Source organism: Hypanus sabinus, chromosome 10 (assembly GCF_030144855.1).
Source record: "Hypanus sabinus isolate sHypSab1 chromosome 10, sHypSab1.hap1, whole genome shotgun sequence".
In the NCBI taxonomy this organism is placed as follows: Eukaryota; Metazoa; Chordata; class Chondrichthyes; order Myliobatiformes; family Dasyatidae; genus Hypanus; species Hypanus sabinus.
In genome coordinates this window covers 10,814,269-10,832,936 of record NC_082715.1, presented here as the reverse complement: position 1 = coordinate 10,832,936, position 18,668 = coordinate 10,814,269, and the positions used below count along the sequence as shown (strand labels likewise).

General features: G+C 43.9%; 1 protein-coding gene across 6 annotated transcripts in view; it reads right to left on the bottom strand.

Annotated features, from left to right (window-relative positions):
- Positions 1-18,668, bottom strand: part of scara3 (scavenger receptor class A, member 3) — a 117,332-nt gene that overhangs the window by 75,937 nt on the left and 22,727 nt on the right. For all 6 annotated transcript variants that reach the window (XR_009514251.1, XR_009514250.1, XM_059981411.1 and 3 more), the window contains exon 3: positions 11,722-11,778. Coding sequence is in view for 4 of the 6 variants with exons in the window: in XM_059981411.1 (XP_059837394.1) it covers positions 11,722-11,778 (57 nt within the window). In the remaining 2 variants the exon portion in view is untranslated. The remainder of the gene's footprint in view (positions 1-11,721; positions 11,779-18,668) is intronic.

The following is an 18,668-nucleotide window of genomic DNA, read 5'->3' as shown; positions in this document are numbered from 1 at the left end:
ATGAGGTAGATTGTGAAGTAAAGAGTCTATCTTATTGAAATACAGAACCAATTAACAGCAGCAAACACAAAATGCTGGAGAACAGGCCAGGAAGCATCAGTGGAAAAGAGTAAACAGTCAACATTTCGGGATGAGACCCCTCATCAGGATTGTATTTTTGTTGGTCCATAAATCAAACAAACAAACAAAGCAATTCGAAGAATTTCCAGTGGGACCGGAGAAAATCACATGGAAGGCATTCAAGGATGTTGTTGAAAATTTTCTTGGCAACGACAGAGTACCAAACTACATGCACCTGGTTGACAACATACTCAAACATATAAAACTGTTTTCTTTTTTCTGCATCCCCATTTATACTGTTTCTCTACTAATCTTGGCACTGTCAGTGACGAGCATGGTGAAAGGTTTCACCAGGATATTATGATCACAGAGAAATGGAATCAGGTCAACTGGACTCCATCAATTCTGGCTCATTATGGTTGGAAACTTAAGTGAGAAGCCTCAGACACTTAGCGCAAATGAATATCATCCACAAAAGATTTTCAGCATAGCTGAATTATTGCAAAGCATCAGCACCATTATGTATTATATTCAATGAAAGTTATATGCATTATATTCAATAAAAGTTAATTTCTTGTTTCGCCAAACTCTTACATGATACAAGTAGTCTGGAATTATAGGTGTGTTCTGCTTCAAACAGTCTATCACAAACAAAAAAAATCTGAGGAAGGAACACCTTCGAAAAATACTTGTTGTCCATTTTAACCATAATAGAATCAATGAAAGATCTGACAACCTGGCCATTCATCCAGAGTGCAGAAGACAACAAATTTCAAATACAAAAATAATGAATTTTTAATACTAAATAAATAACCACGATATTTCCAGGATAAAAGATGAAGAGTTCTTGAAAGTGAGTCCATAGGCTGTCAGAACATTTCAATGATGGGCCAAGTGAATTTGAGTGAAGTTATCCCCTCTGGTTCAAGAGCACTTTGTGTGCATTGCTCGGATTTCCAGCATCTGCAGATTTTCACTTGTTTGTAGTTCAAGAGCCTGATGGTTGAGGTGTAGTAACTGTTCCTGAAACTGGTGGTGTGAGTCCCGAGGCTCCTTCCTGTTACAGCAGTGAGAAGAGACCAGGTGCCGGGTGATGGGGGTCACTGATGATGGATACTACTTTCCTGCGACAACACTCCATGTAGAAGTGCTCAATGCTGGGGAGGGCTTTATCCATGATGGGCTGGGCCATAATCATTATTTTTTGCAGGATTTTCAATTCAAGGGCATTGCTGTTTCCATACCAACCTGTGATGCAGCCAGTCAATATTCTCTCCACTACACATCTATAGAAGTTTGTCAAAATTCTAGCTGTCACACCAAATCTCCACAAACTCCTAAGGAAATAGAGGCTCCGCCATGCTTTCTTTGCAATTGCACTTACGTGCTGGGCCTGGGACAGAACTTTGAAATAGAAACACCAAGGAATTTAAAGTTGCTGACCACAGATGAGGACTTGCTCAAGGTCCTCTAGTTTCCTTCTCCTGGTCTCCTTCATCTTGCTGACATTGAGTGAGAGGTTGTTGCTATGACAGCACTCAGCCAATTTTGCAAACTCCCTCCTGTATGCAATGGTGTCATCAGCATACTTGAGTATGGTATTGGAGCTGCACTAACTACATTGTCATAGGTGTAAGGCAAGTAGAGTAGGGGGCCAAACACACAGCCCTGTGGTGCACCTCTGCTGATGGAGATCGTAGAAGAGACATTGCCAACCCAAACTCACTGGGGCCTACAAGTGAGAAAATCCACGATCCAATTGCACAAGTCAGTTTTGAGACCAAGGTCTTGAAACTTATTGATTAGTTTTGAGGAGAAGATAGTATTAAATGCTGAGCTGTAATCAATAAAGTGCATACTGATGTATGTGTCTTTGCTGTCCAGATGTCGCAGGGTTGAATGAAGAGCCAATGAGATGGTTCTTCACTCTTCATCTCTTTATGGGTTAAGGGTGAAAGGTGAAAAATTTAAGGGGAACATAAGATCATAAGACATAGGAGTAGATTAAGGTTATTTACCCATTGAGTCTGCCCCACCATTATATCCTGGTTGATCCACTTTTCCTCTCAGCCCAGTCTCCTGCCTTTTCCCTATACTGGTCATGCCCTGACCAATCAAGAATCTATCTACCTCTGCCTTAAATAAAGACATGGCCTCCACAGCTGCCTGTGGCAACAAATTCCACAGCTTCACCACTCTAGCTAAATAAATTCCTCCTCACCATTCTAAAAGGACTTCCTTCTATTCTGAGGCTGTGTCCTCTGGTTTTAGACTCTCCCATCATGGGAAAGATCCTTGCCTCATCCATTCCATCAAGGCCTTTCACCATTCGACAATTTCAATGAGGTCACTCCTCATTCTTCTGAATTCCAGTGAATGCAGGTCCTGAGCCATCAAACACTCTTCATATGACAAGCCATTCAAACCTGGAATCATTTTTGTGAATCTCCTGTGCACCCTCCCCAGTTTCAGCACATCCTTTCTAAGATAAGGGGCCCAAACTGCCCACAATACATTAAGTGATGCTTCACCAGTTCTCGATAAAGTCGCAATATTCCATCCTTGCTTTAACATTCTAGTCCTCTTGAAATGAATGCTGACACTGCATTTGCCTTTCTCACCACAGACTCAACCTGCAAATGAACCTTTAGGGAATCCTAGTCCCTTTGCACCTCAGTCTTTTCGTATTTTCTCTCCATTTAGAAAATAGTCATCCTTTCATCCCTTCTACCAAAGTGTATGACCGTACACTTCCCAACTCTTGACACTAAATTCCATCTGCCACTTATTTGCCCATTCTCCTAATCTAAGTCCTTCTGTAGCCTTTCTATTTCTTCAAAACTACCAACCCCTCCACCTGTCTTCATATCATCTGCAAACTTTGCAACAAAGCCATCGATTTCATCATCCAAATCATTAACAATAATGTAAAAAGAACCGGCCCCAGCACAGATCTCGGTGGAACACAACTAGCATCGGCAGCCAACCAAAAAAGTCTCCCTTTATTCCCACTCTTTGCCTCCTGCCAATTGCCACTGACTTATCCGTGCTACAATCTTTCCTGTAATACCATGGGCTTATAGCTTGGTAAGCAGCCTCATGTGTGACACCTTGTCAAAGGCCTTCTGAAAATCCAAGTACACAACATCAACATATTCTCCTCTGTCTATCCTGCTTATTAATTCTTCAGAGAACTCCAACAGATTTGTCCAGCAAGATTTTCCCTTGAGGAAACCATGCTGACTACAGCCTATTTTACCATGTGTCTCCAAGTACCCTGAAGCCACAATATTGACAGAGGACTCCAACATCTTCCCAGCTACTGAGGTCAGACTTACTGGCCTATAATTTCATTTCTTACGCCTTTCTCCTTTGTTGAAGAGTGGAGTGACATTTGCAATTTTCTAGTCTGCTGGAACTAATCCATACAGATTGTGGTCTTTCAGTTAGAAAGTCGAGGATCCAATTGCAGAGGGAGGTACAGAGGCCCAGGTTCTGAAGCTTATCAATCAGGATCATGGGAATGATGGTGTTAAATGCTGAGCTATAGTCGATGAACATCATCCCTGCATAGGTGTTTGTATTGTCCAGGTGGTCTAAGGCCAAATGAAGAGTCATTGACCTTTTGTGGCGATAGGCAAATTGCAGTGGGTCCAGGTCCCTGCTGAGGCAGGATTTCAGTTTAGTCATGACCAACCTCTCAAAGCATTTCACCACTGTAATTGTGAGTGCCACTGGGCAATAGGGCAATAGTCATTAAGGAAACTCACATTATTCTTCTTAGGCACTGGTGTAAGTGTTGCCTTTTTGAAGCAAGTGGAAACTTCTGCCCACAGCAGTGAGAAGTTGAAAATGTGCTTGAATACTCCTGCCAGTTGGTTGGCACAAGTTTTCAGAGCCTTACAAGGTATTCCATCAGGACCTTGCTCCTTACGAGGATTCACCCTCTTTAAAGAGAGACTAACATCAGCCTCTGAGACACATGGTCACCAGATGCAGCAGGGATCTTCACAGCTTCTCCCTTTCAAAGCAGGCATAGAAGGCATTAAGGTCACCTGGTAGTGAAGCATCGCTGTCATTCATACTATTGGCAGAGTTGTCATACATCTGATGTTGCCTCCCACTTCATTCGAAATTATCTCTTCACCCTTGAAATAGCCTTCCCCAAGTCCTACCTGGTTTTCTGGTACAGGCCTGGGCCGCCAACCTTGAATGCCACAGATCTAGCCTTCAGCAGACCACGTATCTCCTGGTTCATCCATGGCTTTTGGTTTGGGAATGTACAGCAAGTCTTTGTAGGCACACACTCATCCACACAGGTTTTTATGAAGTCGGTAACAACTGCAGTGTACTCATCCAGATTCAAAGATGAATCCATGAATACAGTCCAGTCCACTGATTCAAAGCAGTCCTGTAGGTGCTCCTTGTCCAAACCTTCTTGGTCCTCACTGCTGGTGCTGCAGTCTTCAGTCTCTGCCCATACTCAGGGAGTAGAAGTACAGCCAGGTGATCAGACTTCCTGAAGTGAGGAAGTGAGGGAGTGAATTAGCACATTTGATGGTGATGTAACAGTGGTCCATTGTGTTGTTTCCTCTGGTATTGCAAATGATCTGATGATGGTAATTGTTTAGTGATTTTTTTCAGACTGGCCTGGTTAAAATCTCCCAAAGTGATGGTGAAGGTGTTAGGGTGCACTGTTTTGTACATGTTGATCCCATTGTCCAAATCATCTAAAGCCAGTTGACTTACCTACATACAGACCTTTCAGTTTCCCAAGAACCTTCTCCTTAGTAATACTAAGTTCACAGACTTTATGACCCCTGACACTTGGAACTTCCACCATTCTGCTAATGTCTTCCTCAGTGAAGACTGATGCAAAATACTTACTCAGTTCATCCACCATTTCCTTGTCCTCAATTACTACCTCTTCAGCATCATTTTCCAGCGGTCCAATATCTACTCTCACCTCTCTTTTACACTTTATATATCGGAAAGATACTTTTGGTATCTTCTTTGATACTTCTGGCTAGCTAACTTTCATATTCCATCTCTACTTTCTTATTGACTTTTTAGTTGTCTTCTGTTGATATTTGAAAGCTTCCCCATCCTCCAACTTCCCACTAATTTTTGCACTATTATATGCCCTCTCTTTGACTTTTATGTTGCCTTTGACCTCTCTTGCTAGCCACAGTTGTGTCATCTTTCTTTTAGAATACTTTTTCTTCTTTGGGACGTATATAACTCCTGTACCTTCTAAAGTGCTTCCCAAAATTTCAGCCATGTTGTTCTGCTGTCGTCCCTGCCAGTGTTCTTTTCCAATCAATTCCAGCCACCTCCTCTCTCATGCCTCTGTAATTGCCTTTACTCCACTGTAACACTGATACTGTATCCAGTTCTTGTCGCCTCACTATAGGAAGGATGTGGAAGCATTGGAAAGGGTACAGAGGAGATTTACCAGGATGCTGCCTGGTTTAGAGGGTATGGATTATGATCAGAGATTAAGGGAGCTAGGGCTTTACTCTTTGGAGAGGAGGAGGATGAGAGGAGACATGATAGAGGTGTACAAGATATTAAGAGGAATAGGTAGAGTGGACAGCCAGTGCCTCTTCCCCAGGGCACCACTGTTCAGTATATGGCTTTAAGGTAAGGGGAGGGAAGTTCAAGGGGGATATTAGAGGAAGATTTTTCACTCAGAGAGTGGTTGGTGCGTGGAATGCACTGCCTGAGTCAGTGGTGGAGGCAGATACACTAGTGAAGTTTAAGAGACTACTAGACAGGTATATGGAGGAATTTAAGGTGGGGGGTTATATGGGAGGCAGGGTTTAAGGGTCGGCACAACATTGTGGGCTGAAGGGCCTGTAATGTGCTGTACTATTCTATGTTCTATATGTTCTATGATACAGAGGATGAGAAGTGACCATATAATGAGATAATGAAGATAATGAGAGGCATTGATCATGTGGATAGTCAGAGGCTTTTTCTCAGAACTGAAATGGCTAGCATGAGGGGGCACAGTTTGAAGGTGCTTGGAAGCAGGTACAGAGGAGATGTCGGGGTAAGTTTTGTTATGCAGAGAGTGGTGAGTGCGTGGAATGGGCTGCCAGCGGTGGTGGTGAAGGCGGAAATGATAGGGTCTTTTAAGATACTCCCAGATGGATAGGTGGAGCTTAGAAAAATAGAGGGCTATGGGTAAGCCTAGGTAGTTCTAAGGTAAGGACATGTTCGACACAGCTTTGTGGAGCAAAGGGCCTGTTATTGTGCTGTAGGTTTTCTGTGTTCCATGTTCTGTGATACAACTGACTTCAGCTTCTCCTTCTCAAATTTCAGGGAGAATTCAATCATATTATGTTCACTTGTCCCTTAGGGTTCTTTTACCTTAAGCTCTCTAATCAATTCAAGATCATTGCACAATACCCAATCTAGAAAAGCCGTCTAAAATGAAGCCATCTCATAGGCATTCTAGAAATTGTCCCTCTATAATCTATAATTATTATAGTATTATTATTTTATAAGTCTATAATTATTATAGATTTGTCTGCCAAACCATGGGAGTTGCTGTATCACAGAATGCTGGGCTGTGGATTTTCAGTCTGAATCCCTCATGTGGTTACTGCTATGAACTATACCAAAGCAAATATTTCTGACCTAGAAACACAGCTGCAAGGTTTCAAAGACCATATGTTTTCACTCTTGCTAAAATTAATCTGGGAATCAAAGTACTTCCGAGTGCACTAATTAGTTTTCTACATAGCACAGTTTTACTTTTAGGAGTTCACGTCTACCACTGAGCAACACAAACTTAAGATGAACGTTGATATTTTTTACATAACCCTGCTAGTTTTGATGGGTTCTCTGGAAAATAAATGTTGCAGTGAGGTAAAAGCTGCAAGTACAGGTTATCTCATCCAATTTACTGTTGCTCTTGGAACTATGATCGAGGTCCTGTAATTTATACCTTCCTTCGTCTCGGAACACCATAAGAACTCACTAAGGGCTGGTCTAAAAAACATTGGCTCTGATCAGGATTAATCAAACTCTGGGTGTGCTTTAAACATTTGAAGCGTTAGAAACTGCAGAGAGTTATGGACTTAGCTCAGCTAATCACAGAAAACAGAGTCCCCTTCATGGGTTGTGTCAGTACCTCCCACCGCCTCAGTAAAGCAGCTAGCACTATCAAAATCCTTACCCACCCCAGAGAGTCTCTCTTCTCCCCACCTCCCCCACACTCCAACTGGGCAGAAGACAGAAAACAACACACACACACAAACTGCTGGAGGAACTCAGCAGATCAGGCAGCATCTATGGAAAGGAATAAACGGTTGATGTTTCAGTCTGGGACCCTTCATCAGGTCTGAGAAGGAAGGGGGGGAAGATGCCAGAGTAAAAAGGTGGGGGAGAGGAAGGAGGGAATCTAGAATGTGAAAGGTGAAGACAATTGGGAGGAGAGGTAAAGGGCTGGAGAAGAAGGAATCTGATAAGAAAGAAGAGAAAGGGAAGGAAGAAGGGGCCGAGGGGAAGGTGATAGGCAGGTGAGAAGAGGCAAGAGTCTGGGGGGGGGGGGGCTTCTATTCCAGTTAGCAGTCTCTTGACTGGACTTCTTGCCTGATAAGAGGGACTCCTGGCCTCACAATCAGAAGTACCTCGTTACGGAATGGCATTTTATCATCCACTCTTTCAGTAACTTTGACACATCATTCTGCATTGTTATTGTTTTACTTATTCTACCTCAAAGCACTGTGTAATGATTTGTTTTGTAGCATGCAAGTCAAGATTTTCACTGTACCTTGGTCCTAGTGACAATAATACAGTAATTCCAATACCACTACCATTTTCTCGAACAAGAAGATGTGATATGACCAATTCTTGCATTGTGTTCTCTGATGCTGGACTCCCCTCATCATCTCCATTTGATAAGTTTCAATAAGATCCCCCCTCATTGTTCTAAACTCCAGTGAGTACAGGCCCAGAGCTGCCAAATGCTCCTCATACATTAACCCTTCCATTCTTGTGTTACTCCTATGGACTTCCCTCAATGCCAACATATTTGTTCTTACAGTATATAAGGGGCCTAAAACTGCTCACAATACTCCATGTGATCTGACCAAGGCCTTATAAACCTTGAGAGCATCTATGTGGGTGTTGGCTGCCCCAAGCTGGCATGTGAATGGGTAACGCAGAGATGCTGTGGGTAATACAACATCCGCAGGCTCACAGCAGCCTGACCATGATTCTGATCTCCAGGACTGCCACAAGGATTTTCAACATTCTCCCCGTGAATTCCGCAGTTTTCCCCTCATAATCAGAGAACGTGCTGGTTGCCCAGTGAACAGGCTTCTGTAAACTCACCTCACCACAGCTAGATGAGAGGAGAAATTTGGAGCTGTTAAAGGGTACTCTACCATATCAGATTGATTGCAGAGGCGAGTGTGCACGCAGCCGATCGATCGCTTGGTGAATCAGGAGGATCTCTCTCTTTGGCATGGGCTTGCGATTGCGCATGTTTTTGTCTTGGCCGGTGCAGTTTGGCGATCCCAGCATGCACCATGACTATCATGAGTCAGTTAAAGCGTTTAATCACACTACCCTATTGTTGTTCCTGTTCAGCCTATACGTAACAGAGCCCTGACCTGCGGCCAATCCAAACATCGGAAGTTTGGAGAGGAGTGGACTACAATCAGGCCCACTACACGAGGATAAAAGGCAAGAGCAGGTCATGGCAGTGTAACAGAGCTTTGACCAGTGACTAATCAGCGCCTGGATTGATTAGCAAGAGCAAATTAAAGGAAGGCAGGTACAAGCACAGCAGCCATCATCTGAGTGGACAGAGTCAGAGTGATGATCTTGAGGCTTTAGTTCTTCGAAGCTTCAGAGGAGAGAGGCTTCACTCAGAGAAAGCAAAGGAAAGAAATGCTGAAGTTTTTTTTCCTTCTCTTCTTTATATCTGCACAGCAAGGACAGGAGAAATGCCAGGCAGGATAGTGGAATGCTCATCTTGCGGGATGTGGGAAGGTAGGGAGACCTCCAGTGCCCCTGACTGCGAGAAGTGCATCCAGCTGCAGCTTCTAACAAACAGCATTAAGGAGTTGAAGCTGGAACTGGATGAACTTTGGATCACTCGGGAGGCTGAAGGGGTGATAGGACATATTGAGAGGCAGTTACACCCAAGTTGCAAGAAATTGGGTGAGAGTCAGGAAGGGGAAAAGTTTTAAGGAGCCAGTGCAGAGCACCCCCTATCCATCCCTGCCAACAACAGGTATATCACTTTGGATACTCTTGGTGGTTGGGAGTTGGGGATGACCTGACAGAGGAAAGTCACAGTGGTCAGGCCTCTGGCACTGAGTGATTCAGAAGTGGAAGGGGGGGGGGGAAGAGGCTTGCTGTGGTGATAGGGGGATCATTAGTTAGGGGAACGGACAGGAGGTTCTGTGGTTGAGAACGAGATTCCTGGATCGTACATTGCCTCCTGAGTGCCAGGGTCTGGGATCGATTCCTCAGCGTTCTTAGTTGGGAGGGTGAACAGCTAGAAGTCATGGTCCATGTGGGTACCAATGATATGGGTAGGACAAGAGACAAGGTTCTGCATAAGGAGTTCAGGGAGTTCAGCGCCATGTTAAAGGACAGGACTTCCGGGGTTGTGATCTCAGGATTGCTCCCTGAGCCAGGTGTAATGAGGCTAGAACTAGGAAGATTATACAGTTTAATACGTGGCTAAGGAGTTGGTGTAGGAGGGAGAGCATAAGATCTTTAGATTGTTGGGCTGTCTTCCAGAAAAGGTGGGATCTGTACAGAAAGGATTATTTGCACCTGAGCTGAAGGGGTCCAATATCCTACAGGAAGATTAATTAATGCTGCATTGTGGGATTTAAATTAGAGTTGCAGGGGATGGGAACCAGAGTGCCACTAGTGAAGAGGTTAGGGAGGCAGATGTTGGGAAGACTTTAGCCAAAGTTAGGAATCAAAAGGTTGAGTACGGTGTGAATAGTGTCCTGAGGTGCATTTATTTCAATGCAAGAAGTATCGTAGGAAAGGCGGATGATAGTGCTAAAGATGAGGTAGCTGGTTTACAAACAGAGGCAATGTATATTGAGGAGAGGGTGTTGATAGGGCAGAATTGCTGTCAACGGCCTTTAGTTGCAATGTTAAAGGCAGACAAAATCGAAAAGGGTGAATACAGGACTGAAGATGTTGTATCTGAATGTGCACGGTATCTGGAATAAGGCAGACGAACTTGCAGCACAGTTACAGGTTGGCAGGTATGATGCTGTAGACATCACTGAATCATGTTGAAAGATTATAGCTGGGAGCTTAATGTCCAAGGATACACATTGTATCGAAAGGATAGGCAGGAAGGCCGAGGGGGTGGCCTTGGTCTGTTGGTAAAAAATGGAATCAAATCATTAGAAAGAGGTGTCATAGGTTCGGAATGTGTTGAATCATTGGGGATAGAGCTAAGGAATTGCAAGGGTGAAAAGGTGCGAGTTCTATACAGACCCCCAAACAGTTGTAATGATGTGGTCTACTAATTACAATAGGAGATAGAAAATGCATGTCAGAAAGGCAATTTATAATAGTCATTGGAGACTTCAATATGCAGGTAGATTGGAAAAATTGAGTCAATGCTGGATTACAGGAGGAGGAATTTCTATGAGGGCTTTTTGGAGCAGCTTGTGGTTGAGCCCTGTGGTGAACTACATATACCTGTCTGGACACGCCCCCTGCTGACTGCTCCTGTGGCTCCTCCCACAGACCCCTGTATAAAGGCGATCAAGGCCTGAGCCCGGCCTCAGTCTCCAGGATGTAGTATGGTGGTCACTCACTGCTTGTTTCTTCTTCCAGTCAATAAAAGCCGATATCTCGCCTTCACGTCTCAGAGTGAGTTATTGATGGTGCATCAAGCCCACAGGGGTATGATTCTGGGATTGAATGGCTTGTCATGTGAAGAGTGTTTGACGGCTCTGGGGCTGTATTCACTGGAATTCAGAAGAATGAAGGATGACCTCATTGAAACCTATCAACTGGTGACAGGCCTAGTTAGATCTGGAGAGGATATTTCCTATGGGGGGAGAGTCTAAAACCAGAGGACACCACTTCCGAATAGAGGGGCATCCTTTTACAACAGAGGAAAAGGAATTTCTTTAGCTAGAGAGAGGTGAATCTGTGGAATTCTTTGCCACAGGCAGCTGTAGAGGCCGACTTTATGTATATTTAAGGCAGAGGTTGATAGATTCTTGATTGGTCAGGACATGAAGGGATAAAGGGAGAAGGCAGGTGATTGGGGCTGAGAGGAAAGTTGGATCAGCCACGATTAAATGCTGGAGCAGACTCGATGGGCCACATAGCCTAATTCTGCTGCTATGTCTTATGGTCTTATGGTAACAGGCATATGTAAGAGAAAAGGTTCCAGGGAAATAATGGGATTGGTGGGACTGCTCTTAGAACTGGCATAGAGTTGATGGACTGAATGGCCTCCTTGTCTGTGGTGGCAAGGAAGCATGAAATGGCTCTGTGAGACACAGTTATTGGTCAAGCAAAGCAACAAATGGAAGTTTCACCAAGATGTACTCTTCTCCACTTGTGAGAACCAATTCAGTTCCATTGCTTAGCAAACTTAAAAGCCATTGATTTCATAGAATTAAATTGTAACGTGAGAAATATACAAACCACTTTGATCACATCTGAACGAATGCATCTCCTCTTCTTCTACAGAGAAGTTGTCGTCTGAAACACAAATGCAATACTTAATGTCAAAGGAACTGGTTTGAGAAGATTTATTGGTTTATTGAGATAAGGTTTTGAGCAGGCCCTCTGGCCCTTTGAGCCCTGCTGCTCAGCAACTCTGATGTATAATGACCAACTAACCTGCCTGTTTGGAATGTGGGAGGAAACCAGAGCACCCGGAGGAAACACACGTGGTTCTGGGGAGAATGCACAAACTCCTTATGGACAGTGGTGGGAATTGAACCCAGGGCGCTGGCACTGGAAAGCATTGTGTTAAACACTACACTACCATGCCAAACTTTGGAATGATATTTGTTACCACTGCATGAAATTACACAAATACATTCAGATTAATGGATCATTGAAAAAACTAGCGATTGAAAGAGGTCTGATAAAAATTTGCTTTACTTGTCACCTATACATCAAAACATGCAGAGCAATGCGTCGTTTGTGTCAAATCAAATCCGAGAGGATTGTGCTGGGAGCAGCCCGTGTGTGCCACTGTGCTCCCAGCACCGACATAACTCACTAAGCCTAAGTCTAAGGAAACTGGAGCACTGGGAGGCAACCACAGAGTCTCAGAGGGAATGTACAAACTCCTTACGGATAGTGGTGGGAATTGAATTAAAGCACTGGACTAATTGCTATGTGGCTATGCTGCCCCATTTTCAAATGGGAAGAGAAGAAAGCAGTCTTCATCTATTGTGGGCTCTGGCCTCTGTACCACTGACTCCAAAGCTACACACCACACCTCCTCTGATCCATCAACCCCGACTCCTTAAAGGACTGAACAATGTGCTTGGCTTGAAAGCAATAGCCATTTTGTGAATTGCAGGTCGAAGTTCAAAGTAAAGCTATTATCTAATTATGGATATGTTACCATTTGGGTGGCAGGGTGGAAATATATGTTTACCAAAGGAGGTGTGAGGTGCTCCTTCCCTCCACTGGCCTGCAGGTCACCCTTGGGCTAAGTGTAGCACCTGCTTAACCTCCAATTAGGGTCATGTGAAGCCATGGGAGCAGATGGTAGATGGTCGTACGAGCAGCCGGTGCAGATCACAAGTCTGGTTATGCAACCACTGATACCAGGCAGACAGTCTGAAGTGTATTGATAATGGCTGTGGTCACCTGTCTTGTAAGGACACTGCCCACAAGAAGGCAATAGCAAATTACTTCTGTAGAAACATCTGCCAAGAACAATCAAGGTCATGGAAAGACTATATCATACAACTCGGCACATAACAAACGAATGATACGTTACGCAGTACAGGACAACCCTGAGATCTGTTACCTGCACACATTCACAGGAATAACGGAAAAACAGTAGAATGCCACAGAAAAAATTATACATCAGCAGGTAACAGGCAAACTTAGAGATTTTCACGATATGCAGGACGCAGGACATCCACTGAGATGCAACACTGAGCATCATAGGAAGTCATTCCTGCCTGTGGCCATCAAACTTTACAACTCCTCCCTCGGAGTGTCAGACACCCTGAGCCAATAGGCTGGTCCTGGACTTATTTCCACTTGGCATAATTTACTTATTATTTAATTATTACTGGTTTTTATTTTGCTGTATTTCTACTCTGTTCTTGGTTGGTGCGACTGTAACGAAACCCAATTTCCCTCAGGATCAAAAAAGTATGTCTGTCTGTCTGTAGCATTTAGGGAAGGGAAGATTTCAACCATCAGGCTCTTGAATCAGTGTGGATAACATCACTCACCTCAGTTCTGAATTGATTCCACAACCTGAGCACTCACTTTCAAGAATTCATCTTCTCAGTATTATTCATTTGTTTATTTATATTTGTTTTACTTTCTATTTGCACAGTTTATCTTCTTTTACACATTGTCTCTTATCAGCAACACATACAAAATGCTGGAGGAACTCAGCAGTTCGGCCACAATCCATGGAATAGTATAAACAGTCGGCATTTCATGCCGTGACCCTTTATCTGGACCGGAAAGGAAAGGGAGAAAAAGCCGGAATATGAAGGTGGAGGAAGAAGTAAAAGGTGGCAAGTGATTGGTGAAAGCGGTGGGGGGGGGTGAAGTAAAGAGCTGGGAAGTTGATTGGTGAAGGAGATAGAGGGCTGGAGAAGGGGGTATCTGACAGGAGAGGATGGAAGACCATGGAAGAAAGGAAAGGGGGAGGAGCAGCAGAGGGAGGTGATGGGCAGGTACAGACAGAAAGTGTGCCAGGGAGAGTGGGCATGTGGAATGGTGAAGTGGTGGGGGGGTAATTACCCAAAGTTATTTTTTCAGTCTGCTTGTCAGTCTGTGCGAGAAGTCTTTTTATTAATTCTATTGTACTTCTTTGTTCTACTGTGAATGCCTGCAAGGAAATGAATCTCAGGGTTGTACATGGTGACGTATATATACTTCGATGATAAATTTACTGAGAACTTTCAACTTGAACTTTGAACTTTGACCGACAAACGACCAATGTGCAAATGAATACAAACGGTGCTTGTCAAACAACTAATAAATGTGACCCAATGATTCTCAAGGCACCAATTGAGCTGAACATTTTCACCATTGTTAAGCAGACTTAAAAAATATTTCATTCATTGAAAAGTCAGTATAGGAATAAAGGCCCTATACTGATAGGGTTCCTTAAGTTGTTATAATCGGGAGCGGTAATGGGGATAACATCCCTCTACCTATTAAATGATCCCCAATGGCATTCACCCCAAATAGCCTCTGACATCCAAGCCCAGCTCCTGTCCTTCAAGAGTGACTTAGTTACTACGCCTGACAGAATTGTTTCTGCTGACAGAAGAAGGGGTTAAGGCGGATACTGGCATCTTAAAACCAGTCATTTCGGCAGATGGGATTTGTCAGCTGTGGCTGGCAGCTCATCTCGAAGAAGGAAAATCCTGATCTGAAACTTCCGCTGCCTTGTGGCTATACCCTCTCATGGGGAAGGGTTCGGGAGCAAATCCCAAGGGAAAATTCCGGAGCTGGAGTCCCTAAGGCAGTCCTGCGTTGTGTTCAATGCTGACTGGCAACTCCTGCGATGCTGCTGGTATCAAACTGTCTCAGTCTCTGCCATTCCTTTGGGTTCATCAGTTACATGGAGAGGGGGAGCTTGCCCTCCATATCGAGCTGCCCAGGCTTGTGTGTCTAGACAGCTAGGACGCAATATCACCGGTCAACTCTGACCGACGGAGGCCTCAGACTCAGAGTGATAATAGGCTCCACATTTGCTGTGTATTCAATATTTCAATAATATTTGAGTAATCATATATATTTTTTCACTGAAAATAAACTCGAAGTTACACTCCCTTTTCTGGCTCCCCTGTGTTTTTTTGAATTATTTTAATACTTTGAAAATACAAAACAAAAATCCCTGACAGTGCATCATCCCAATGAAGGGTCTCAGCCCCAAATGTTGACTATTTATTCCTCTCCTTAGATGCTGCCTGGCCTGCTGACTTCTTCCAGCATTTTGTGTGTTTTGCTGTGGATTTCCAACAGCTGCAGAATCTCATATTTATTATGCCAGTTGGACACATGGTATAATTAACTAACTCTAAAATTATGTTTTATTTTCAATCTGAGGTTTGTGAAAATATTCATTACAGCAGCCGGGTAAAATAAACCCAAGACTACTGGAAATACTCAACAGGTCAGGCGGCATTGAATGGAAAGAAAAACAGAGTTAACGGTTCAGGATTAGTTCCCACACTGGAAACTTTCCTGCTCTCTTTGGAAATACTTTTTTTTCCATTTGGGAGATCAAATAATTTACAGGGATTCTGGTATGCTGTTTTGTAGGCAGAGATGGGGAAAACAGTGAAAGGTCACATAAATACTGTGCAAAAATCTTAGGCACATATATACTGTATTTGTCAACGTGGAGCAGAGATGGAGCTTGTAAATCTGGAGACAGTAAAGGATGTTGGGAATGGTGAGGGTGGAGCAGGAGGGGTATGGGTCAGGCAGCAGAGATGGAGTGCTGGGGTGGGGAGGGATGCTGAGGGTACAGACACACCCAGCCCTGAGACACAAGGCTAGTTCACTTGATTCCAAATAAATGGTTTATTCATCATTGCAGAATGTCTCTCTGGTACTTCCTTCTTCCTTCCCCTTTCCCCAACCATGACTTCCCTCTCCCAGTCCCCTTCCCACTCTCAGTCCACAATTGAGATATGTGCAATGAAACTTGTTTTATTTTTTGCGACAGCAGTACAGTGCAATACATAAAATTACCATGGTACTATGGGCATCTGAGGCACCCTAGCTATCTCTTTCTCTACACACACACACACACACACACACACACACTTCAATTTAATATCAGAGAATGTACACAGTTTACAACCTGAAATTCTTACTCTTCACAGACATTCACAAAGCAGAAAAAAGCCCCAAAGAATGAATGATAGATAATGGTAGAACCTCAAAGTCCCCCTCACACACAAGCAGCAGCGAAAGCATCAACTCTCCCCCTCCACCTTCCCCTCCCCCATTTGCTCCAGCAAAAGCATCAGCCGCATCCCCCCACCCCACATGCAATCAATAGCAAAGCCCCCAGAGTCCATCAAAATCTACTGTCTATCCCAGCACCTCGACATCTCAGGCAGGCCCTCTCATTAATGAGGGAGAGAGAAAGATGTGCCCAAGACCTTCGCATGGTAAGATACGGCATTCGTAGTTGTAGAAAATACTCACATGGAGGGTAAAGAGCCATATGAGTCAGAGGATTAATGCTTCAGGACACCATGTTTAAACAGGAAAGCAGTATTATGTATGCCAACTATTATAGAAAACCTGGCAGGTACATATGGCACTACCACCAGTAACCAGACAATCATTTCAATTAACCAATGCTCAATTCATTAAGGTGTCACCATTTACACTGAACCCCAAGGAGTAAGTACAAATAAATGGGATACAAACACTCGTGTCAAAATGCTGTCCGTTGACAACAGCTTAGCACTTAACACAATCATTCCTACAGTTCTTACTATCTTTCCTTTCAGTTAGTCCTGACAAAGGGTCTCGGCCCGAAGTGCTTCTACCTGTAGATGCTGCCTGGCCTGCTGCGTTCCACCAGCATTTTGTGTGTATTCCTACAGTTCTGATTGTTAAGCTCCAGAACCTGGGCCTCTATTCCTCCCTCTGCAACTGGATCCTCAACTTCCTAGCCAGAGGACCAGAATCTGTGCGGATTAGTGATAATATCTCCTCCTCACTGATGGTCAACACTGGTGCACCTCAGGGGTGTGTGCTTAGCCCACTGCTCTACACTCTCTATACCCATGACAGTGTGGTTAGGCATAGCTCCAATGCCATCCATAAATTTGCTGATGATACAACGATTGTCAGCGAATTTCAGAGGGTGGAAAGAGGGCATACAGGAATGGGATATACCAGCTAGTTGAATGGTGATGCAGCAACAACCTTGCACTGACCGTCAGTAAGGCCAACAAACTGATTGTGAATTTCAAGAAGGGCAAGGCGAGAGAACGCACACCAGTCCCCATAGCGGGATCAGAGTGGAGAGAGTGAGCAATTTCAATCTCCTGGGTGTCAATATCTTTGAGGACCTAACCTGGATGCAACATCACAGCTGTCACAGTGGATTTGGCAGTGCAGCAGATCCTGCAATTGCACTGGTGAACATGCATGTGTCAGCTAATTATTATTTCATTGTGAAGGTATTTAACTCCATTCTTTTCATCATAGTCCTTGTCAAGACTTGAGCAAAGCACAGCAACGTTTTGCTGCCTGCTTGCATTCGGCCTTGCCTGAGAAATTGGACTGTTGAGTCAAATGACTCTGAAGACGAGTGGTATTTGTTTCATGTTCAGTTATTCCTTTCAGCCGCAGTGTTGGCTTTGTTTCTCATTTGAGAGTTTTTGTTAACGGCCCTGTTTGGCCTAGCGTATGGATATGGCCCAAGTGCACAGCGAGAATTACTGAAGGGGGCGAGGGGCTACTGCACAGGATCGAAATAAGCTGCAGAGAGTTGTAAATTCAATCAGCTCCATTATGGATACTAACCTCCACATTGTAGAGTCATAGAGAAGTACAGCACAGCAGCAGTCCCTTTGGCCTACCTAGTCCATGCCAAAACCAGATAAACTGCCCACTCTCATCAACCTGCACTAGGACCATAGCCCTCCATATCCCTACTATCCATGTACAACATTGCCAAACTTTGAAATCAAGCTCGCACAGACCACTTTTGCTGGCAGCTCATTCCACACTCTCACGATCCTCTGAGTGAAGACATTCCCTCGTGTTCTCCTTAAACCTTTCACCTTTTACCCTTAAAAGCCATGACCTCTGGTTGTAGTCCCTCTCAACTTCAGTAGAAAAAGCCCACTTGCATCTACCCCATCTATACCCCTCATAATTCTGTAAACCTCTTGCCAAATCTCCCCTCAATCTACTATGTTCCAAGGAATACAGTATATCTTCAAGGAGTGATGTGTCAAAAAGCTGGCATCCATCATTAAGGACCACATCACACAGGTCATGCCTTGTTCTCACTGCTACCTTCAGGAAGGAGGAACAGAAGCCTGAAGACACACATTCAATGATTCAGGAACAGCTTCTTCCCCTCAGCTATCCAATTTCTGAACGAACACCAAACCTCACTACTTTTTTTTTTACTTTTGCACTGCATATTATAAATACTCACACAATTACTGTAATCCACGTTTTTTCTCTGTTATTATGTATCTTACTGTACTGCTGCCACAAAGATAAATTTCATGGTTCTGTTTCTGGATTGTGCAATTCTACAGCTCAAAATCCACCGTCAAGTTCATCACAGTGAGATAGGCTGACCAATTTTGCCACCATGTTAAATTTCTGAAAGTGCAGGAAACCTATGGATCTTCTGTATGATGCCAAGCAAAGACACAGCATGA